Source organism: Ceraceosorus guamensis (assembly GCF_003144195.1).
Source record: "Ceraceosorus guamensis strain MCA 4658 unplaced genomic scaffold IE81scaffold_6, whole genome shotgun sequence".
Classification (NCBI taxonomy): Eukaryota; Fungi; Basidiomycota; class Exobasidiomycetes; order Ceraceosorales; family Ceraceosoraceae; genus Ceraceosorus; species Ceraceosorus guamensis.
Genome location: NW_020290001.1, coordinates 547,937 through 568,777, shown reverse-complemented (window position 1 = coordinate 568,777; position 20,841 = coordinate 547,937). Strand labels below are relative to the sequence as shown.

Below are 20,841 nucleotides of genomic sequence, written 5' to 3'. Positions count from 1 at the left end.
GGCGGGCCAAAACCAAAAAAATTGCGAATTTTGGTGGCGCGCGGTGTTGCGGCCGCTAATGCTTATGCTGGATATGTGTTGCAGTCACGAGTCACAGTCACAATCAAAATCAGCACCGCGACCAGAGTCAGCAGCTGCAAAGCCTGCCAATCAGTCGCTGGAGCGAGCTACAGTCTTGAGTATGAGAGGAGTCGATGCTACTTATTCATTCCTCCTTCCAACATAGACTTGGCTTATAGAGTCAGATGGTGAAGTGGTAGAGTCTCATTACCAGATAGGACAAGTGTGGATGGGCTCACTCGGTGGATTGCATCGACGAGCAGCAAGGAGAGACAGGCCGAAAGGGGGCGTTCGCAAAATCATGGACAACAAGTCGCCTGTCTCCACTCGCCACCACAGCAAGAAGCGCAAGCATCGCCATCGCTCCGAAGACTCGCTGCGCGAAGCCAGCAGATCATCGAAGAGCTCCAAGCAGACCACCGAGGAGCCTGTTGCGCCTTCCATCAACCTCACAGATTTGCCCATAGAGGTGAGCAGCTCAAATCTCCGCCTTGACAACATCCGCTCAGCAACGGAGACGCTGATGCTTCGATGACCTTCACACTGTGTGTCTGCATCAGATTCTGTGGCAAATATTCGAGCTTAGTGAATCGCCTCAGCTTCCACAGACGTCGTGCGCTCTGCGTCACACCTTTGCATCCGCGCCGAGTGATGTCAAGGCAGGATTTCTCCTGAGGAGATACGCCGCAATCTTCCTCGATCCGTGGCTCGATGAGCAGGACACAGAGCGCTGGGCTGGAGCTCTTGTGCCCAAGACGATGCCCGGGCACTACCGCTCTGCTCCGACGGTGCATCTCTTCCAGACCGACTTCTGGCTTTCACGTCTTTGCGAGCCTTGCAGCTCCGATTCAAGCGACTCCTCCTCAACATCCCACTCTAGGGTGGGGAATGGGGCGTACGAAACGTCAGATGGGATGTACGACATGGTCCTGAGCTGCGGGGATCCTCCTCGACGCCTCGATCCTCGCTTTGCGTCGCTCATCGATTTTAGCGTGGCTTGCTCCGCTTGCGATGAAGGAGTTCTTGCGTCCCTGCAAGAGCGGATACGGCTTCAGCGCAGCGCTAGAAGGACTGGTACGAAGGGACACGCCGCGGTCAAGAAGAGCATATATTTGCGTCTCCATCGATTGCCTAAGCATCTGTTCAGATCATCCCCATCGAAACCTTTCGAGGGCAGCGAACCCGACCCGGAAAAGGAGCGACAGTTCTTTTGCAATGTGCTCTATCCTTTTGGAGTCGGTAACGAGCTACCCCTGCCTTTCAAGTCTCTGCGATTCCTACTTCGCCTGCTGACCATCCACGTACACCTCAACTCGCCTAGCGACTATGGCCTTTCGCGAGCGTGCTTCTCAAAGAATGCACCCTTGATGCGCCTACTGCTGGCAAACGTCTGTGCACCTCCTGGCAAGAAGTTTGGGCTGAGCCTACCGAGAGCGACGTGCCTCTCTGGCAAGTGGCTGCAGGGCCTGAAAATATTGGAGAAGAGGCCCCGACTTGAATGGGTGGTTCGCATGCATAAAGCTTTTAAAATCATAGCTTGCTGGTTCGCTCTCAAAGATGCTCAAGAGACTGGGAGGATGTCCTTCGACGACTTTGGCGAGTTCCAAATCGCCATTGATACAACACTTCACTATCTGCAATCAGTCGCTCGCCAAGAAGTGTCAATGTTTACCATCAAGATCGTGTCTAGCAAGACTGATTTCCTCAGAGAGTACCGACCCAGCACACTGTGGAGCGAAGGCGTTATTCCGAAGCACGTAGGCGAGGAGCACGACGGTGTGCTAGAGATCAGGGTGCCGATACCAGAATCTCTAGAGCGGCTAGCAGAGCACTTTCGAAAGGCATGCGAAGCTCCAAAGTCCCGCAAGACTGCACCAGATCCCGAGGACGCGATGAGCTTCGGCTTCGATGAAGCTCAACAAATGGTGCTGAGCGAAAAGTGGCCCCAGGATGCAAGTGTAGCTAGCTCACGCGAGCTCCACGAGGCCGTCCAGGCCGGTGCTTGGGATATTGCCGATCATTTGAAGTTCAAGGGCGTCATCCCAGACCTGCCTACCCTGGCACTGTTGGAAGAACGCGAAGTCCAGCACAAGCGCCATCAAGGCGAAGAAAAGCCTAGCAAGCGCAGAAAAAGATGAGTAAAGCACAACGTTGTGTATTGAACCGTGCCGCGTAGGCGCTCTACTCCTCCTTCAGGCCAGTCAAGCTCGTTAGGGGCACTTCGCACCTTCGAAAGCACTCGTTGGTCCTCTCGGGTCGTAGGCGCGACTCTCAAGACCTCCCTGTTTCCCGCCTCCACCCAAGCAATTTTCAGCATTCGTATCGTCACCCTCATCACCCTTCGACGCGTGTCAATGCTCATAATTTCGCAAAGCTGCGCAATTCGCTTCGGTTTACCATGACTGGCCGTGGCACGGGCCAAATTTGGGTTCAAGGTACGCGCCTCCGCGTACTGTTCCGTGTCATGAAATAGTGAGCGCAGTTACGAGTCGATGCACCCGGCGATCTGACTCGGCGCATGACGATGGGTGCACCTACAGTATCGTTCCATGGATCACGCCTTCCGAGTCATCCAATCGCGATTCATAGACGTGAATGGGCATCACCTCAATGAAGCGAGGAGCGATCTATTCCCGTCGGTGATGGACTTCGTGGTGCACGATTCTCCAAGAGGCGATGGGACGAGTCACGAGCCATTCTGAAGGTGTGTGTGGGCTGTGTTGTGCCCAAGACTCGTGACTTTTGTGGATCATGACTCACGCACGACTCGTGCCTTGATGGATGCGTGCACGCGTGCGTGGTCGCAAGCGCCGAGAAGCTTCGGGCGCTATACTGTATATATGCATGGGCATGGGCTGTGCAGCAGCTGTGGCTGGTGAATCACGTTTGACGTCATGCGGCCCTCTCACTTGGTGCACATCAGCGGCGGCCCCACGCAAGCGCGCACGGACTCCAACGCGCAGTCGCGTGATGAGGTGTTGAGCGAGGATCACCGCGGCGCGCCTCTGCCGCATGCGCTCGGCGGCGGCCAGTTCACACCTACAGCAGCAAAGGAGATCTTATAACGCAGCAGCATAGACGCTCTCGAGGAGGGGTGAAGTACACGTACAGCGTTCACCAACACGACCACCATTCATTGCCGAATTTCTCGATCCACTCAGCATCAACACAAGAGAGCAGCAAGATCCTTTTGAGAGGTCAAATCAACGTCGTACTCAAACGATCAAACCCAACAGCAAGCCTCTCATACTACAAGACAAAATGCCCAAGTCTTTCCACAAGGTCGTCTACCACCCCGAGCATAACGCCAACGACCTCTTCCAGGTCATCGTCAATGGCGAAGAGGTGAGCTACGCGGAGGGCTCAGAAGGTTGCGCAAACGCCTGTCTGCTGGCGAGCAGGGTGTGGGCGTGCTCGTGCTCGTGCTCTGTGCTGACGCCCATGTTGCCCCTTCGTCCTTTCCATGTTCCTGCAGTACAAGAAGTGGAAAGCTGGAGGTGAGCAGAGGCTGGCCAGTCGTAAGCGCTTACCCTCTTGCTTATCAGTTTCCTCACATGTCCATCTTCACAGACACGTGAGCGCCCCATGAAAGCTGCTTGCATTCTGATCTTGTTCCACCCAAGACGGCAGAGCTGATGCCTGCCCCCGTCTCATCTTTATGCAGCACCATTCCTCTTGCCGATGTCGTAGACTGTGAGTCTTGCGCTCTGTGCACAAGTCACTTTGCTTTCACACAGCTGATCAGCCCGGTCTCCTTTGCGACACAGCATTCCAAATTTTCCACACTGGACAAGGCGCTCAAGGAATCATGGGCAAGCCTAGCAAGCAAGACGTGCGCATACCCTCCAACAAAAAGGCTCATTCACTGTCCATGGCTCACCGCTTTTCCCTTCTTTTCTCCCATCTCTCGCACGCAGTTGGACAACTTTTTCGGTACGCACAACGATACCGACGTCGTCTTGCAGATCCTTCAAAAGGGCGACCTGCAAGCCGCCTCCGCCAAGGACGGCTTTTCCTCCACCAACGATGGAAAGTCTGGCGCATTCCAGGCGAGCGCTGGGGCTACTCATGGAGGACGCTAAAGTGTAACAAGCCAGGCAAAGGTGAAACTTCAACAAATGTGATGGTCAAGTCATTCAGTGCATTGAGAGCGAGCCGAGTAGTATGCATGGGCGAGCATGATGGCGCGTGACCTTTTAGAAGCATGGATGGCAGACAAGCAGAACCGAATTTGAAAGGTGCACAAGTCTGAGTGGACTGCCTCGGGGTTTCAAGGCAGGGGTACAGTCTCATCAGCTTCTCTACTTGGGATTGATGAACGCCTGCGCAGCTGAAACGTAGATTTCAAAGAAGCGAGTCTCATTGATGGACAAAGGAAACTCGACCTCCTGCAGACCAGAAGGTGCTCTGCAGCGACATGGGATGAAGTGTCAGTCGCTGGTGAGCTCGGTTGTGAGGTTTCCCATCGTTTCGTAACCACTTACAGATCGTCCAGCCACGCAAAAGCTTTGCCATACGCCGGTCCACCTGCTCTGGCATCCACATCCAGACGCACTTTGATGCTCTTGGTGATGAGTTCAGGATAGATGGGCAGAGCGACGCCAATGTCGTCCCACGCAGGCAGGCCAACTTCGACAGGATCGGAAATTTGACGGGCGAGGTATCGCTGATCATCGCTTGCAGAGTCCGACAGTGCGGCAGCGCGGGACAAGGTGTCGTTGGAGGCGATGATCTTGCTGGTGAAGTCGGCCACGCAGACGATTCGGGCGTATGGAGCTCTCAGCACTGCTTTGGCCGCCTCTGGGTCGATGGCGGTGTTGAGGTCCACGTAGTAATCGCTGTTGATGACGGAGAGAACAGCTTCGAGGCCTGTGCCTAGGTAGCCGCCTTGATACCACAGCTCCACGCCTTTGGGAAATTCTGGATCTTGAGCTTGCGCCAGAGCCAGATTGGTCAATGGGCCGATGGCGGCTATGCTAAAAGTCGCATTCTTTGCTCGTGCTTCCCTCGACTTCTCGACGAGAAAGTTGGGAGCGTAGAGATTGGCAGACTCCTGCAGCGCTCCAGAGAGAGGTCCGGGTCTCTGTCAGGCAAGAGGTAGGTGATGCGTGAGCATCGTGTGACGAGGGCGCATGAGAGCGCCCTTGGACGCCAGCACAATAGGCGGCGGCCTACGTACCTCTTGCCCTTGAAGTGTGACTCGCGCATTGTTTTGCAAGTCGCCGGACGGATCTGCTCCCTCCGCTTCTGCTGTAGCGTTGAAAGGTCGATAAGCTCCAGCGAAGCGCAATCGCCCCGTGAGGGCCGCATCAGCCTCGTAGCTGTCTGGCGTCCGGACCAGCGCTCGATTCGCGCCCGAGACTGCCTTGACCTGGGCAGCGCGCTGCGAGTCGGAATTGTTGGCTGTGCCGACTGCTTGCAGATAGCGTCGGAGATGCCCTACGGATTGCGCATTCCACGTGTTGCCAGTGACCGACGTGACGGCCAGCAGGCTGACATTTGCATTCGCTAAAGCTGGAAAGAGGGGCGTGACGCTGTTCGCTGTGGCAGCAGCGCAACGCGAGAGCTGCTGTGGTCAGCGATCTGATGAGGGACGTGCGTACGACGAGCGACAGACTGGGCCCACCATGCAGCGCTCACAACTGAAATCGTTGTCGATGACCATGTCCAGGCAGCGAACTTCGACGACTTGAGTGCTCAGCAGCGCTGCGAGACTCGTCAGCAGAGCCACAGAGACCGCACGCATCTTTTTGTGGTGTTGATGCACGAATTCGGATGCGTCTTTGTTGGTTGGATTGGATGTGAGATCGAGGTACAACTGAGAGGTCGGCTGTAAGGAAGCAGAGAGAGAGTGTGTGTGTGTCACGAGTAGATGATCGTCTGGGAACAGAAGGTCGTCTGCTCGATGTCTTTAGGCTGTCGAGGGGGTCCATGTACCTCTTGCTTGGAAAGTCGATGCAGCAGCAGGAGGCACCTACATAGCAACTAGTTTTGACGCTAAGGCTGCTGCTGTCTGGGGCGGTCCTTTATGCGTTCGGGATTTCGGCGTGGCGCTTTGATGCGTCTAGAGTCAGCAGGCTAGCTGTGCAAACGCAGATGCAGATGCAAATGCAAGTCACAAGTAGTATGAGTGGTGAGTGCAGATGCAGCAATCACGACGATCACGAATGACAATCAGAATAGCCAGGCACAGCAAGCCTCCGAACGTCGACGCGCACTCGTGACTGCACACGTTCACCACACTGCTCATCATGCTTGCCCCACTCCGACTGGCATTTGTGATTCTAGCAGCCCGGACAATTGCATCGACGTGCCGCATGCTCATTCCCACCTGCGTAACTTACGCTTAGCTGCAACCTCATCGTCAAAGATTGAACACGGCGATCCCCAGCCACCGGTTCTTCTCACGGTCTCGGATGCTATAGGTATTGGTGCGGATGCGAAGGACCCTCTTTTACTAGGCTTCAAGCCACAGCGGGCATAGCTTTGGAATGACAAAGCCTCAGTCACGCAATCAGCGAGCAAATCGCTTCATTAGCCCACACGATTAGTTCGACTAGCGCGCCAAATGCCGCACTCAACGTTCGTTACTGCGAGGTATGGATGAACAAGTGACCTATGGATGGGCATACGACACCGCTGCGGTGGTACAGAAAGACTAGTCAAACGTCACGACGATGCGACCCTTGAGGTCTTTGGACTCGTAGTGCTTGTACACGTCCTTGATCTCTTCGATGGGGTATGTCTTCTCAATGTGGGTCCTGCAACCTTCTTGTGCGTGAAGATCCACCAAATCTTGAGCTTCCTTGGGCGTGCAGATCAATCGTCCGCGGATCGTCTGCTCTTTGAAGCTGAGTGCGAAAGCGTCGACTTCTAGGGGCCCATCAGCAGGTAGTCCCACATCGCAAATGATGCCGCCTTTTCTCAAGAATTGCTGCGTCACACGAGGCAAATGTCTCGCTTCCGCGCAAATGATGGCCTTGTCCACTCCAGGATCAGAGTCGTAGAAGCCTGAACCGAGCTGCTGGATGATTTGCTCATTCTTCTTCTCATCGTCGTGCATCAGGTAGCTCTGATCCGGACGCAGATTGGCCGGCGCTTCTTTCAACAGATCAAGCGCTTCTTGACGATTGTCCAGCGCGACGACTTTGAAGCCGAGCGCTTTGGCGTACTGAACGCCCAGGTGACCAAGACCGCCTAGACCGACGATGGCGAGCCACTTGCCCTTCTCGATACCGACGGCCTTGAGAGCACCGTAGATGGTAGCGCCTGCGCAGAACAGTGGCGCTGCCTGATCGAAGGGAATGCTCTCTGGGATCAAGCCGACGACTCTAGCGTCCATCTTGGCGTACTGCGCAAATCCGCCATCGATGGTGAGACCCAAGAGACCCTTGACATTTTCGCACAATTGAGGTCCATTGGCTTTGCAAGCCTTGCACTTGCCGCAAAAGCCAAAAGTGTTGATGCTGCCTACGCGACTTCCAACCTTGACCTTGCCCGCGGACATCGCATCGGGACCGAGCGCGACCACGATGCCTGCTGGTTCGTGAGAGCCAATCATGCCCTCGTGCGAACCTTGCGAGGCATAGACGCCCTGCAGGACTTGCAAGTCGGTGTGACACATGCCCGCAGCTTTGATCTGCACCAGGATATCGTGCCCCTTCAAATCGCTCGGCACTTCTCGCCCTTCTTGAAATGCGACGGAAGAGTTGAATTTTTCGATGATGCCGGCCTTCATCTTGCTTGGGAGCGCATCTTGGCTGGGCTGCTGTCCATTGCCTTGAAAGGTAGAGTTGTGAATGACGTCTCCGACGCTCTCGGCTGTTTGTTTGATTGCGTCCATGATGGCTGACTGAGATAGAGCTGCTGTTCTGCGCAAGGAGGCACAAGTGTGAGAGTAGTGACGCGAGAATGGTTTCCAAACGAGACGGAGGGGATACAAAGAGGATTCGGACTGCGAGCTGTTATATAAGGATGGCATTGCTAGTACCTGTAAGCCAGCTGAGCTGCCATTGACGACAGCAAACGCTCGAATGCGAGTGCCACCAGAGCGCTTAGCAAGCGCCACACCACCCAACAAGAAGATGGAAGCGTGTGTTTCGGAGGAAGAGGTGTGCATCCGACCTCGGTCGTGCGCGTCACGATCTCGCACACGACATCATCGATGGTAAGGAAGGATCCTGACGGCCGCTCGGCCCCGCGACTGGGTGCCTGCTGGGTGCGCTGACGATCCGAATCACATAGCAGTGGTGCTCTTACTGTACCTACAAAGGTCAGCGCACACTTGTTTGACAGGCGTGTCGTCTGTGCTTTTCAGCAGCAGCAGCAGCAGCAGCAGCAGCAGCAGCAGGGAGGGAAAAAGGGTCCAACAGTCTCGACCAACGGCACCGCGTCTACCAGCAGTGACGTACCTACCGGCGCGATGTGTACGTGCGCGAGTGTGGATCCACTCTTTTTTGTCGTAGCAGCATCGATCATGGTACACGCGCATGACTTTCGCACTTTGCCCACAGCTCTGAGCTGAGCTGAGCTGAGCTGAGCTTGATGAAGCCCCGATCACCCGTCGCCTGACATCAACAAACTGGAACTTTGCTCATGTTGATGTAATAGATACCAATCGAGTGAGCCTTTGGATGGTTTGATCGAAGCTAGTCGTGAGTTGCTGTGGCATGATGCGCTTGGTCAGAAAGAGACGACGCACCAGCAGGCGTGCCCGCCGAGGCGCCGAGCTGCAACCTCCACCTCGACTCGACTCTTATAATTGGACCTTTTCTGACTTTTGACTTTCACCTCTGCTCGAGAACTGACACGTGACTGCATAGTCATCCACCCCAAGGATCACAAAAGCGTCAATCACGTGGATCAAGAATTTGAATCTTGAGACACGATTCGAAAATCAGAATGAACAGTCAAAGTGCGCGCTGTTTCCTCTGCAACCATACCTCTGCACTCTTGACTGTGACTCTGATGTTGGAGCTGGAGAAGACGTGGACTAGCGTCTTCGATGCGCGTATGAAAAATAGCATGGTCTCTTGGAACCAGAAAAATCGACTGTGGGGGAAGGAGGTGTTCAGACGAGTGACTGACCGTGATTGATGAATCTTCGATTTCCCACCATCGTGCCCAGTAGGTCCCGATCAGCCTTGCCCACGTGGCCGTTACCGATATATGCCTTAATTGATGCGCCGCGCGCACGGACGACGGCTCAAAATCAAAATCTTTCTTGCGTGCGATTCTCCACAGCCCGCGCGCGCGCGCCCAACCTTTCTTCTCGAGACGGTTCTATACAGCGCAGCACTCGTGATTCGAACCCAAGGTTGCTTCGAGTCATACGTACGTGATGTACCTGAGGCCGAATAACGAGCTCACAAGGGTATGAGATTTGGCTGGAGACTCAACCTCCACCACCATCCCCTTTCTCGCGTCGCTCTCAGAAGTTCTCAGTCACGAATACTGGTAGCAAAGATGGCGACCCTGACTCACCCACAAATCCGCGATGGCTGGTTCCACGAGGGTGAGTGCTAGAGGTGACGACCATGGAGTGGAGACAGTGCGTTCCCGTAACCTGGCATAGAGCAATCGCTGCACGTCAATCGCGGACTCGCACAGTATGCTGACACTATGCCGATCTTGCCTTTGCCTTTGCCCACGCTTCCGCTCCCGCCCTGGCCCTTGCTCTCTCCTGCTGCTTGCTCCTCCACCTGGTAGCCAACCCACAATGGCCTGGCCAAGCAATGAGCTTGCAGGTGCAGCGCATTCTCCACACAGAACAGTCCAAGTTTCAAGATGTACTCGTCTTTCAGTCCACCACTTACGTGAGCCGAACATTGGATCTGCAGCTGTCGCCAAGCTCGTAGCTGATGCCGGGTTTTCTCGCCGCGTGCAGGGAAACGTCCTCGTCCTTGATGGTGTCATTCAATGCACCGAGCGTGACGAATTCTCCTACCAGGAGATGATCGCCCACCTTCCTCTTGCATCTCACCCTGATCCGAAGCGCGTTCTGGTCATTGGTGGTGGAGACGGAGGGGTGTTGCGCGAGGTCGTCAAGCATCCTAGTGTTCAAGAGGCGGTCCTGTGCGACATCGATGAGGTGGGTAGCTGTAAAATTAGGAGCAGCAGTCGGTGCAGATCTGATCAGCCAAAGCTTTTCCTGTCGGTGCATACAGGCAGTGCCCCGCGTGTCAAAGACCTACCTGCCCCACATGGCTGCCAGCTTGACCCACCCCAAGGTCAAGGTTCACATCGGAGACGGCTTCGCTTTCCTGCAAGAGAAGGAGAACCTCGCATCCTTCGACGTGATTATCACCGACTCTTCTGATCCAGTCGGACCCGCGGCTTCGCTTTTCCAGCCCCCATTCTTCAAGCTGCTCAAGGGAGCTCTCAAGCCTGGAGGTCACATCTCGACCCAAGCTGAATGCCTTTGGCTGCACTTGCCTCTCATCCGCGAGCTGCGCACCAGTACCAAGGAGCTCTTCCCCGTCGCAGAGTACGCATACACCACCATTCCGACCTATCCTGCCGGCCAGATCGGCTTTGTGGTCTGCTCTCTCGAGGCTGGACGCGATGTCAGGACGCCTTTGAGGAAGGTAGAGGGCTGCAACTACTATAACGAGAAGGTCCACAGCGCTGCTTTTGTTACGCCAGAGTTCGCCAGACGCGTCATTGAGGACGGCGCACAGGCACCGCCTCCCGTCGCTGCCACTGGTGACGGCCAGGGCGTCGCGAAGCGTGCAGCCAAGAAGATCCTGTTGCTGGGTTCGGGCTACGTTGCTCGGCCATTCGCGGAATACGTTCTGCGATACCCAGAGTACTCGCTCACGGTTGGTGAGTGCTGTGTGGACGGGCTGAGCTTCGATCGCAGCCACTGACCCACTAATCTGCATTTGCAGCCTCGTCTCGTCTTGAGAACGCGCAGCGCCTCGCAGAGGGTCTGGCAAGGACCAATGCGGTATCGGTCGATGTCAACAACGAGGCTGCCCTGGGCGAAGCGATTGCGCAACACGATGTTGTCATTTCTCTGATCCCTTACACGTACCACGCAGCAGTCATCAAGGCGGCTTGCCAGCACAAAACAGACGTCGTCACTACCAGCTACGTCTCAGATGCCATCAAGGAGCTCGCTCCTGAGATCGAGAAGGCCGGCATTACTGTCATGAACGAGATTGGTCTCGACCCAGGAATCGACCATCTGTACGCGGTGAAGGCCATCGATGACGTGCACAAGGAGGGCGGAAAGGTTACATCTTTCCTCTCTTACTGTGGAGGCCTTCCTGCACCCGAGGCAGCAGACAACCCTCTTGGTTACAAATTTTCTTGGTCATCTCGTGGAGTCTTGCTGGCGCTTCGCAACACTGCACACTGGTACGAGGGCGGAGAGGCGAAGACCGTGTCTGGTGTCGACCTCATGGCATCCGCTCAGCCTTACTACATCAGCCCAGCATTTGCTTTTGTCGCGTACCCAAACAGAGATTCGAAGCCTTTCCGCGAGGCCTATAACATTCCAGAAGCAAAGACAGTGATCCGCGGTACCCTGAGATACCAAGGCTTCCCTGAGTTTGTGCTCGCTCTTGTCAAGCTCGGCTTCTTGGACGACTCCGACGACGCCTCTTCATGGCTGAAGCCAGATGCCAAGCTGTCTTGGGCTGACGTCACGCAGCGCATGACTGGAGCATCAGACAGCAAGCCGGAGACACTGCTCAAGGCCATCGACCAGAAGATCGGCTCGTGGAAGAGCGACGCGGATAGGACTAGGGTCATCAGTGGATTCAGGTGGCTGGGCTTGTTCGACGCCGCTGCTTCCGCCACTGTGCGAGGTACCGCACCTCAGAACAAAGCAGGCTACGGGAACCTTTTGGACACGCTCTGCGCTACTTTGGAAGTCAAGTGTGCTTACGAAAAGGGCGAGCGCGACATGGTCATGCTGCAGCACCGATTCGAAATCGAGACTGCTTCTGGCGAAGCAAAGACGCTCACCAGCACCTTGCTCGACTATGGACACCCTGCTGGACACACCAGCATGGCAAGGCTGGTCGGTGTTCCGTGCGCAATCGCCACAAGGCTCCTGCTGGAGGGCAATCCAGGCGTGCAGAAGAAAGGCAAGATCGTCGCTCCCTACACGGTCGACACTTGCGACCCTATCCGTCTGGAGCTGGCCAAGGAGGGCATCGTCATGGAGGAAAGATACGTCTGAGATGACCCAGAAGGCAAGGATGTTGATGTAGTTGCAATAACGATTAATAACATGATCGATAGAGAAGCTGCATGTGGGCCCTTTGTGCGCTTGCTTTCTTCTATGGTGACAGACCTCAGACGCTGATGTTGCAAGCGACTCGTGCCGACTGATGTTGCTCGTGAATGCTAGCGGCCCGGGAAAAGAAGCAGTTCGAGATGAGATGAGAAAAGACTGCGCACGTCCTGCTGGGCACACAAGAGGTCTTGCACACGCACATCTACGCAGAAGCGCATTCACCACTCCACATGCAGATGGATGATGCGCCCAGGCAACAATGATGCATGACGCCGCGCAAAGCCGCTCGATCGGGCCGGCTGACATGCGCGATCTCCCAGAGCACGCGGAGCAATTGAGGGAGCTTGTATGTTCGCACAATTTGACCTTGGATGATACCTTTGGCTCTTCATCGATGCTCGCTTTGAGCAGCTACAGCATCCACATTCTGATTGCCGACACTGCGCGCAGACCATGCTCCGACTCGCCAAGTATAGTGTAGCGACTTGAGCAGCTGATCAGACGCGAACGTCGGAGCACCCAGGAAAGGAGCCAAGGCAAGGCCCTGCTCCCTTTTCCGCTTTACGGCGAACGGGCGAACCTCGACCCTTCTCCGCCCACCTTTCACTGAGCCTGTCAAGAGCATCTCCAACGCGCATCTTCTTGCCTGATTGCCGACATCCTCTGCGAGTCATGCTCTCGCTGATACCTGGCGTGTCCTTGTTGGGATCATGGCGAAGCAGCGAGCCGTCTCCGCACGGTACTGATATGGCGTCGGCCTCTATCGACAATGCTCACACGCATTCGAGTAGCACAACCTCTTACTCGCCACCGTCACGTCTGCACACGCTCAGAAGGCGCGCCAAAGGTGACAATGCACCTGATCTGATTCCAGGAGCAGGGTCAAAAGTACCTTGGGAACTGATGCTGGACATACTCGATGCAGCAGCTCAGCAATCGAGCGATACTTGCGCTATGCTGTGTCAACTGAGCAAGCTCCATCAACTTCGCTACACACCCATTCTCTATCGCGCTCCAGAGCTTCGTGAAGCTGAATCCGTTGGGATGCTCAGGCAGACTTTGGCTTCTCGACCTGATCTGGGCAGGTTGATCGTAGCTTTGCTCGTCCTCGGGGATGCTTGTCCGGCCGCACCCATCGCTCGTCTCTTCGAGGATGACCCTGCTCCCAACAATCCTCGATACAGGATGGCTATTCATGACTACACTGCTTCATCCAGGTCTGGCTGCTTTGGGACCATGGGATCGCCTACAGCTGACAGGATATTGCAATTGTGTCCCAACGTTCGGACACTGAGCATCGATAGGCGCTTCTGTTGGGACTGGAGTCCGGGACTGTACGCCCTCAGGCGGGCGAGGGAAATGACTCTGCTTAATGTAGAAGGCTCCCATCTGTTTGTGGGAATGCATGGATGTAGGCGTGATGTGGTCCCGGTTCCCAGGCCGGGAGAGATTCCTACACATGAAGGGGTGCGGAGGCTGCACGTGAGTGACATTGCGAGGCAGCTGAATCGCACGTACAGCCCGCTGGAAGCTCACTTCTGTCCCGCGCCACCATTAGCTCACACACTTTCACAAGGACTGCCTGCCTGGCTTGTTCACCGCAAGGTCCTTGACTCATCTGGTGCTCACGTACCCACAACTACCTCCGCTCGGCCCAACGGGCTTCATGTTCCCAATCATTGGGCGTGGGGTTGTCATGGCCCTGCTTTCGGCGACTGTCAGTCCAGATGACCCAGGCCAACGAAGCGGTTCCTCCACAGCACCGGCTCTTCAAAAGCTCATCGTACGAGCTGATGTTTCCTCGCTCGCTGCCATCGCTGATGAATTGAGACCCATCGACGATGAGAGGCTCCGCTTCCGCGTGATCGGCAAAGCCTCGTCGCAACGCAAGGTGGACGTGGCAGACGAATCGGGCCCACTCGACTTGCTCAAAGAGCATCAAGCAAACGCTGTGCGGAGCAGACGACAAGTCATGTTTGAGCTTGCCGCGTCTGGGCATCTGCATTCCACGACGAGCACAGTTGGAGCGACTGGATCTGGAAAGGCTCGCTACGAAGAGTGGCCGGTGGGCCATGCAGCAGCAGACGACGACGACCTTCCTCTTGCGGCACCTTGGAAAGACGAAGCTGACGACGTGCTAGGCGCTACCGCGCAAGGCTTTGCTTGGCTCGATGCTCAAGCAAAGTCGCTGTCTAATACAGTCGCTAGTGGAGCAGCCGACGCAGGCTCGGAACCTGAGCAGACGCTCGCCGACGACGTGGCAAGGCTGGTCATAAATTAATGTGCTCGGCGCTTCCCACGAGCTTCTATTCTTCACGACGATTCAGACATTTCCCAGACAATCCCGAGCATTCCAATCATCTTGTAACAACACAGCAACCATCATCGCACAGCAATTGGCAGCCCTTCACGAGTCGATTCACAGGACATGTAGTCGGCATTGCGTTTGATGACACGGCTTTCTCTCAAACGATGTCCTCGAAGTCTTCACCGTCGTCCTCCGAATCATTGTTGCCTTCTTCGCCGCTCAGTCCACCCGGCTCATTATTGTGGGATGTCTGAGCAGCCAAATCGCCCGGCGAAAGACCCCATCCACCAGATGTAACAGCGGCAGCAGCAGTGCTCGAAGACGCTTGAGCAGTGGTCTGTGGTCTGACATTCGCATACTCGGGCTTCAGAGACCAATTCTTGGCGTAAGGTCCACGCTTGTGAAAGTCGGCAACGGTAGACAAGACTTCCTTGAGGTAGATCTCGGGCTGCTTCGTGTGCTCTCGCAATCCCTTTGTGGACCAGTACTTGTACTTTTCGAACGCTTGCATGAGCATATCCAGCAGCTCGTTGCGCGGCAGACGAGCGAATTTGTCCGTCGATGTCGGCTTTGCAGCGACAGTCTGCGTCGCAAGTGAAAGGTTCCCTTATCAGCTTTCGACGTTGTCAAGGGAGCCTTGATCATGACATTCCTCACCACAAAGTTAGCGGGATTGCGTGTGCCAAAGCCTTGCACACCCGCGGCCAGCATGTTGTTCCGAGCCGTGTCGGTCTCGTCAAGCATTTGCGTCCTGTCTTGGGTCTTGCTCGCCTCCTTTCGTTTTTTGAGCAGCGCTCGATACTCGGGAGTCATGCCGCTGGATGCAGTATTGTACTTTGAGCTAGAGGCAGCTGGTGCTGCTCTGGCTTGAGGCGTCGCGTGGACCTCATTCGTTACCGTGCCCGTGACAGCTGTGCGCCCTGAAGAAGCGCAAACATGCTATCAGTAGAGGATCGAGCCGCCCATACACCACAATGCCATTTGCTCACTGCGTGTCCTCCTCCCTTCTCCTGTGAGCTGCACTAAATCTCCATGACTGTCTAGGATATCCTCATCGCTGTCATACGCATCTCCTTCCTCTTCCCACTCCTTGAAAGCCCACGTATTTCGAGTGCTTCGCACCTGACCAGTGGCATGATCGACAGCCATTCGCAAATCAAAGCGCCTCGGAAAGTCTGATGATGCTGGCACGCCTGGGACCGAAGGCCCTTTTGTCTCTGGCAGATGCAGTTCCATGCGTTGATGTCCACGATGATCGGCACTTTGAAGGCGAAGCGGCGCAAGGGCACAATGAGCAAGCGGCTTATTAAAAGGCCAGCGCAACTTCATGGCACGCGCAGAGTCAAGGAAGCTTCGTGAGTGCGCATGAACTCACTCGTACACTCTGACAAAGCCCAGGTTGACGTCGTCCTGATCCACACCGGCCCACGCCTCCTTTAGAAAACGGGGGACTCTAACGAGCCAAGCATTGGTTGCCGCGTCCGTCATGTCCAGCTCTTCATTAGGTTCCGGAGACCTCTCCCTCTTCCTGTCGGCCGCCACATCTGCAGAAGGTCCGGCTGAGGCTCCCGCTGTCGAGTGAGAGGGGGTGCCGGATCTCAATCCTCGTGAGCCTTCGACGGGTTGAGGCGTGCCGGACGCCCGATTGCTCCCTCTTCCGCCTCCTCGAGGAGTGGACATGTCGAGCGGATTGTTGCTAAGCGCGTCAGTCAATAGGCGTGATTCGGACGTGTGATGACGCCGAGACGTCACTGCGTCCGCGTCAGGTTGGATGGTGTTCTTGCTGAAGGATGTTGGACACATGGATCATCGCCTCGTCATCGTCATGAGGCCCTCGCTTGACTCGTGACTGCAAAGCGCGCATACGCGCCTGTGCCGGCCGCGCACAGACTCGTGACTCTCTTTATTTCGGACGCGCATCACGCCGCGCAAAACCAGCAGCACCGTAGCGCTGCGCTGCTTTCAGCCAATCGTGAATGACTCTGAGCTTCCTGATACCAGCACAGCCGCGAAATCATAGCTTGGCAAATGTTCACTCTGCCTCATTGTCTAGCTATGCGAAATGCCACCAAAACAAGGAGCTGGATTTCAAGACCCGATCATTGTGGACGATTCGGAGACAGAGGACGAAGATGAGGCGCCAAAAAGGGGCGGCTGGGGCGAGGATATTTCAAGACCGACTCAGAACGAGGTCAGGCATGGAACCGCAGCAGGAGGGTCGGTCGGTGGCCTGAGTCTGCTGGATAGAGCTCAGCTGGAGACTGAGAGGAAAGAACGAGCTGCAAAACGTGCTATGGAAGAGGCCGGCCCTTCACAGCCGCCAGCCCAACGCTCTCGCATGACAGGTCCGTCTCAAGACGGAGCTTCCGTTCACAGCCTGACAGATGCTGGCCAGGCCCGTAGATCTGTAGCGAATGAGTCGGGTACTTATAAGCATACTGTCAGCAGCTCTCTTGAGCGCATACAGTCTAGAGATCGCTTTTGGGACGGAACAGTGAGGGTGAGTCCTCGCCAGCTTGACCACCATGCTCACGTGTCCAAGGCTTGCTGACACAAGGCCAGGGCTCTGCGCTGCTTGTAGCGATCCTACAACCATTACGCCACTCCAGCGCCTAACGGAATGCGCTTTGAGGACATGCTCCTCCCCACCACTGCGAATGACTCGGCCGGCTGCACCCACATCCTTTTCAGCAGCTTCTGCGCTGATCCTACTTGGCTACCAACTTTGGTGCCCAGCGGCTCGAGGGCACCTCGTGTGACCCTTGTCGACGACATGCAGAAGGCGGTCAGTAGTCTGACGTTCGGGTACATGTTGGTGCTGTTGCTCAACATTCTCTCTCCTTGTAAGCCGCAGAGCACTGCGGAGATCAAGAGATTGTGGCCGGCAAGCTGGACTTATGTTGCTCCCAAGCGGCCCAAAGAAGGAGCATGGGGCGTGCAGCACGTCAAGATAGTGATGTTGAAGTACCCTGATCGATTGCGCATCTGTATCTTGACCGGCAACTTGATCGAATACGACTGGTATCAAGTCGAAAATGTGAGTATGAGCACTCGCATGCTCGCGCCGTGCCCAGCATGACGCCGAAACTGAGCCCTCAATCGCAGCTGGCATATGTACAAGATTTTCGCAGGTTGTCAGAGGGCCAGGAAGCTGTCAGCAGGGCTTCGGATGCTTTCAAGCAGCTTGCCACCTTGTTCAACTCTTGGAATATGAAGTCTCAGGAGCACCCTTGCGTGAAAGCTCTGGAGGAGTATGATCTCTCAGCATTCGGGGGAAGCTCGGGTGCGCGCTTGTGTGCCAGCTTCCCTGAGCCAGGCCTAGTATCAGTCTGGGGATGGAAGTCGATCGAGACCCGTGGATTAGGCCGTTTGAAACGGATCATCGACGATTTCAAGATTACTCCGCGTCGAGGCGGGATGCAGCTTTTGACGCAGGTGTGTGACAAGGACGATTCGCTCAATTTTGCCAAAGCGCTCACGCAGATCTTATCCCGTTAGGGCTCTTCGTTGGGTGGACGTAGCAACGTCTTGTGGCTACATCACCTGCACTTGATTGCATCGGGTCTTGGCCGACTAGTGCCTCTGCCAGCTGGCACAAGCCAAGCAAAAGGAGCACATAAAGCTGCTCTGAGCTCAGCAGCGGTCCCAGAAGACTACGACACTGAAGAAGTTGTGGATTTTGGTGATTGGCCTCCGGTCCGCATTCAGTTTCCCACTCTCGCTCAAGTAGATGAGGCTCCTGGAGGAAGATCATCGGCCGGAACATTCTTTGCCAAGACGGCCGAGATTGACAAGTGGGTCTGTCGTAATATTTCGAGTCAAGATTCAAATTGACGCTGACAGAGCATCAGTATCGTTGCGATGTTGTTTCAGGAATCGACAGGTGATGCATCAGCCTGCCAGTCAGCGGGGCACAATGCTCATGCATTTGAAGATCATCTTTGCCCTTCAGCCTGGGGTTACTTGGGAACCTTCTCCATCACCGTCACGCAAAGGACAAAGTGCGTCATCAAGTTGGTCCTCAGCAGGTCGCACCCTGGGTGGTAGCAGCAGCGCCTCCACGGGCTCAGAGGCTGTTTGCATGCCACTTGATGCAGAATCAGCACGAGAGCAAGCCAAACAGCGAGTGCTAGAGAAGAGGAGGAAGGCAGAATTCGTCGGCTGGCTGTACATGGGTAGTGCGAACTTGACAGCTGCAGCCTGGGGTCACATTAGCAAGCCGAAAGACGCTGCTAACCCAACGGTGCGCACCTCTCGTTGCTTCGCCTCGTCACTAAGATTGTTTGCTGACAAAAAGCTCGCAAATCGCAGATGACTGGCCTGCTGAATCACGAGCTGGGAATTGTTTTTCCAATTTCGCGCAAGGACTTGAGCGCTGATCATCCAAGTTTTGCACGAGACGCGCTCGCTTTCCACCACAAGCCAAAGCCTTATGGGCCTGCCGACAAAGTGTGGGACCAGCAAAAGTTTGGCGTTGGTCCTTGACGACCGACGAATGATCTGCTCGACATTTCTGTCGTCTCTCATCTCTCTGTACCATATCACATTCCTCCGCACTCGCTCCCTTCTTCATTGAAGCTTGATCACACCAATCGATGACTTCATTGAGAGCGGAGACGTGTAATGTTGGTACAAAATGCGCGCTGCGCGGTACGCTCCAAGCTTTGATGTCACGTCACCCGAGCCTATTGGTATTCTCCGTACCAGCCTTGGCGTGATCCTTGACCTGTGGGGCAGACTCGTAGACTATGTTCGTAGGAGCTTCTCCACGTGGTCCGAGAGACTCTCCTCGGAATCCAATGTAGTCGATGCGCACCGTCTCGTCTCCCGAGCCGGCAGGGATAAAGATCAAAAGCTCCGAAACTGCAGGAAACTTTGGTGCTCTGAGGGGATACTGTGCGTCGCGTGCAAGAAGAGCGCGGACGAAAGTCAGAGGAGGAAAGGTGGATGCGTGAAAAGCGGATGAACTACCCACCTCGACAACGTCTCGAGCTAAGGCTACACTTTCGATGCTCTGCGTCGGCTTGGGCACTCCTGCATTGGCATCGTCGAAGTCCAGGGTGGCGGGTGCGTTGGAATACAAGTGCAGCTTGGCTGTGCGTCGGGGAGCCCAGACGGGCCAGACACTGTCAGCGCGGCCTCTTGGCAAGCTCGCCGTCACGCAAGGCAGCCATAGCGACGCACTCGTGTCGCTTCTACTTGGGCTGCAAGCTCGCTCTTTGTTCGGGCCCCTTGCAAAGCAGCTACTCACCAGGCGTCTGACCTGCCGGTCCAGCTTTGAGCAAAAGAGCTCTGAGTTTGACGCTAGAAGTGAAGGGGATGCGCAGCAAGATCTGGTCATCCGCATCGCTCTCAAGACAACTCTCCAAGGACTCTTCGTTCCTCTTATCCCATGGCTTGAAGATCCGCTGACAAGATGACGGGCGAGCTTCGTTGAGGCACGTCACGCGGGGAATGTCGATGGAGAGAAAGAGCGAATCTTGTTGACCCTTTGGTGCGTGGCAGGGGCGTAGCGCATCAGCTTCGTCGAGTCAGTTGAAATCTGTCCTGATAGCATGATGGACCTTCACTCTGCTCACCTCTCCTTGCTTTAGATGATCATCGTCATCGTGCTCGCAACCGCAAGCGTGCCCATGCCCATGCCCGTGATCGTGTCCATGCGGCATCGTGGCGACACCTCGGCCAGATCGAGACTCGGCCAAGAAAGTTCGATCGCCAAAGACGGCTCGCTTGCTACGCAAGACTATCCGGACGGACAATGACAGCGACCGGTGGGGTTGAATCAGCGAATGTGACGTGAGTGTGTGAAGCTGTCAAAGAAGATGTGCTTTTTAAGGGAGGGTGTGGTGTGTGGGTTGGTTTGATGCAGCGCTGAGCGTGGGTGTTGCATGTGGAGGTGATGGAAGACGCAGAGGCGCGTGCGGGCATGCATGGCAGGGGAAGGCATACCTGTTCCTGCTGTACGCGTCTGAAGCCGACTCCTTTGGGTCGACGCTTGCAGCAGCAGGCGGCAGCATCATCATCATCATCATCATCATCATCATCATCATCGTCAGCAGCGGCAGCAGCAGCGTCAACAGCAGTAGACGCGACATCGTGTCCCGCTCGATATCGCACTCACGACTGCAAACCGGCCACGACTACAGCCGAAGGTCTCTGCAAGACTTGCACGTCCGCATGTACTCCCCCACCCAAGCTTCTCGTCACCCACTTACAGGCTCGAAGA

At 55.5% G+C, this 20,841-nt stretch overlaps 9 protein-coding genes across 9 annotated transcripts; 5 read left to right on the top strand and 4 right to left on the bottom strand.

The window, feature by feature from the left end:
- The first annotated feature begins 109 nt into the window (after window positions 1-109).
- IE81DRAFT_320509 (hypothetical protein) lies at window positions 110-2,436 on the top strand. Its single transcript, XM_025513051.1, has 2 exons — window positions 110-529; window positions 621-2,436. Exons 1-2 carry the CDS (start codon window positions 362-364, stop codon window positions 2,196-2,198), a joined length of 1,746 nt encoding a protein of 581 aa, XP_025372479.1. The 5' UTR covers window positions 110-361; the 3' UTR covers window positions 2,199-2,436.
- Window positions 2,437-3,198: 762 nt separating this feature from the next.
- Window positions 3,199-4,236, top strand: IE81DRAFT_212295 (DUF1960-domain-containing protein). Its single transcript, XM_025510980.1, has 6 exons — window positions 3,199-3,405; window positions 3,536-3,557; window positions 3,631-3,634; window positions 3,725-3,753; window positions 3,828-3,892; window positions 3,978-4,236. The coding sequence occupies exons 1-6, from the start codon at window positions 3,322-3,324 to the stop codon at window positions 4,140-4,142; spliced, it is 369 nt and encodes a 122-aa protein (XP_025372478.1). The 5' UTR covers window positions 3,199-3,321; the 3' UTR covers window positions 4,143-4,236.
- IE81DRAFT_320506 (nucleoside hydrolase) lies at window positions 4,180-6,191 on the bottom strand. The gene is made up of 4 exons (XM_025513050.1): window positions 5,701-6,191; window positions 5,240-5,601; window positions 4,545-5,143; window positions 4,180-4,467 (listed from the first exon to the last, which is right to left on the bottom strand). The coding sequence occupies exons 1-4, from the start codon at window positions 5,804-5,806 to the stop codon at window positions 4,362-4,364; spliced, it is 1,173 nt and encodes a 390-aa protein (XP_025372477.1). The 5' UTR covers window positions 5,807-6,191; the 3' UTR covers window positions 4,180-4,361.
- Window positions 6,192-6,718: 527 nt separating this feature from the next.
- On the bottom strand, window positions 6,719-7,903 carry IE81DRAFT_285938 (GroES-like protein; the record flags this gene model as incomplete). The annotated part of the gene is made up of 1 exon (XM_025511653.1): window positions 6,719-7,903. The coding sequence occupies one exon, from the start codon at window positions 7,901-7,903 to the stop codon at window positions 6,719-6,721; it is 1,185 nt and encodes a 394-aa protein (XP_025372476.1).
- A 1,416-nt stretch (window positions 7,904-9,319) lies between these two features.
- IE81DRAFT_320504 (spermidine synthase-saccharopine dehydrogenase) lies at window positions 9,320-12,318 on the top strand. Its single transcript, XM_025513049.1, has 5 exons — window positions 9,320-9,574; window positions 9,769-9,875; window positions 9,947-10,150; window positions 10,227-10,884; window positions 10,950-12,318. Exons 1-5 carry the CDS (start codon window positions 9,526-9,528, stop codon window positions 12,248-12,250), a joined length of 2,319 nt encoding a protein of 772 aa, XP_025372475.1. The 5' UTR covers window positions 9,320-9,525; the 3' UTR covers window positions 12,251-12,318.
- Window positions 12,319-12,796: 478 nt separating this feature from the next.
- On the top strand, window positions 12,797-14,672 carry IE81DRAFT_212164 (hypothetical protein). Its single transcript, XM_025510979.1, has 2 exons — window positions 12,797-13,789; window positions 13,866-14,672. The coding sequence occupies exons 1-2, from the start codon at window positions 12,980-12,982 to the stop codon at window positions 14,586-14,588; spliced, it is 1,533 nt and encodes a 510-aa protein (XP_025372474.1). The 5' UTR covers window positions 12,797-12,979; the 3' UTR covers window positions 14,589-14,672.
- Window position 14,673: 1 nt separating this feature from the next.
- On the bottom strand, window positions 14,674-16,412 carry IE81DRAFT_320501 (hypothetical protein). Its single transcript, XM_025513048.1, has 4 exons — window positions 15,991-16,412; window positions 15,605-15,876; window positions 15,273-15,535; window positions 14,674-15,198 (listed from the first exon to the last, which is right to left on the bottom strand). Exons 1-4 carry the CDS (start codon window positions 16,101-16,103, stop codon window positions 14,773-14,775), a joined length of 1,074 nt encoding a protein of 357 aa, XP_025372473.1. The 5' UTR covers window positions 16,104-16,412; the 3' UTR covers window positions 14,674-14,772.
- A 183-nt stretch (window positions 16,413-16,595) lies between these two features.
- On the top strand, window positions 16,596-19,337 carry IE81DRAFT_320500 (phospholipase D/nuclease). Its single transcript, XM_025513047.1, has 6 exons — window positions 16,596-17,115; window positions 17,197-17,652; window positions 17,721-18,050; window positions 18,114-18,409; window positions 18,489-18,858; window positions 18,927-19,337. The coding sequence occupies exons 1-6, from the start codon at window positions 16,678-16,680 to the stop codon at window positions 19,098-19,100; spliced, it is 2,064 nt and encodes a 687-aa protein (XP_025372472.1). The 5' UTR covers window positions 16,596-16,677; the 3' UTR covers window positions 19,101-19,337.
- Window positions 19,116-20,513, bottom strand: IE81DRAFT_320498 (DUF1000-domain-containing protein). Its single transcript, XM_025513046.1, has 4 exons — window positions 20,195-20,513; window positions 19,867-20,104; window positions 19,591-19,709; window positions 19,116-19,509 (listed from the first exon to the last, which is right to left on the bottom strand). Exons 1-4 carry the CDS (start codon window positions 20,279-20,281, stop codon window positions 19,291-19,293), a joined length of 663 nt encoding a protein of 220 aa, XP_025372471.1. The 5' UTR covers window positions 20,282-20,513; the 3' UTR covers window positions 19,116-19,290.
- Window positions 20,514-20,841: the final 328 nt, after the last annotated feature.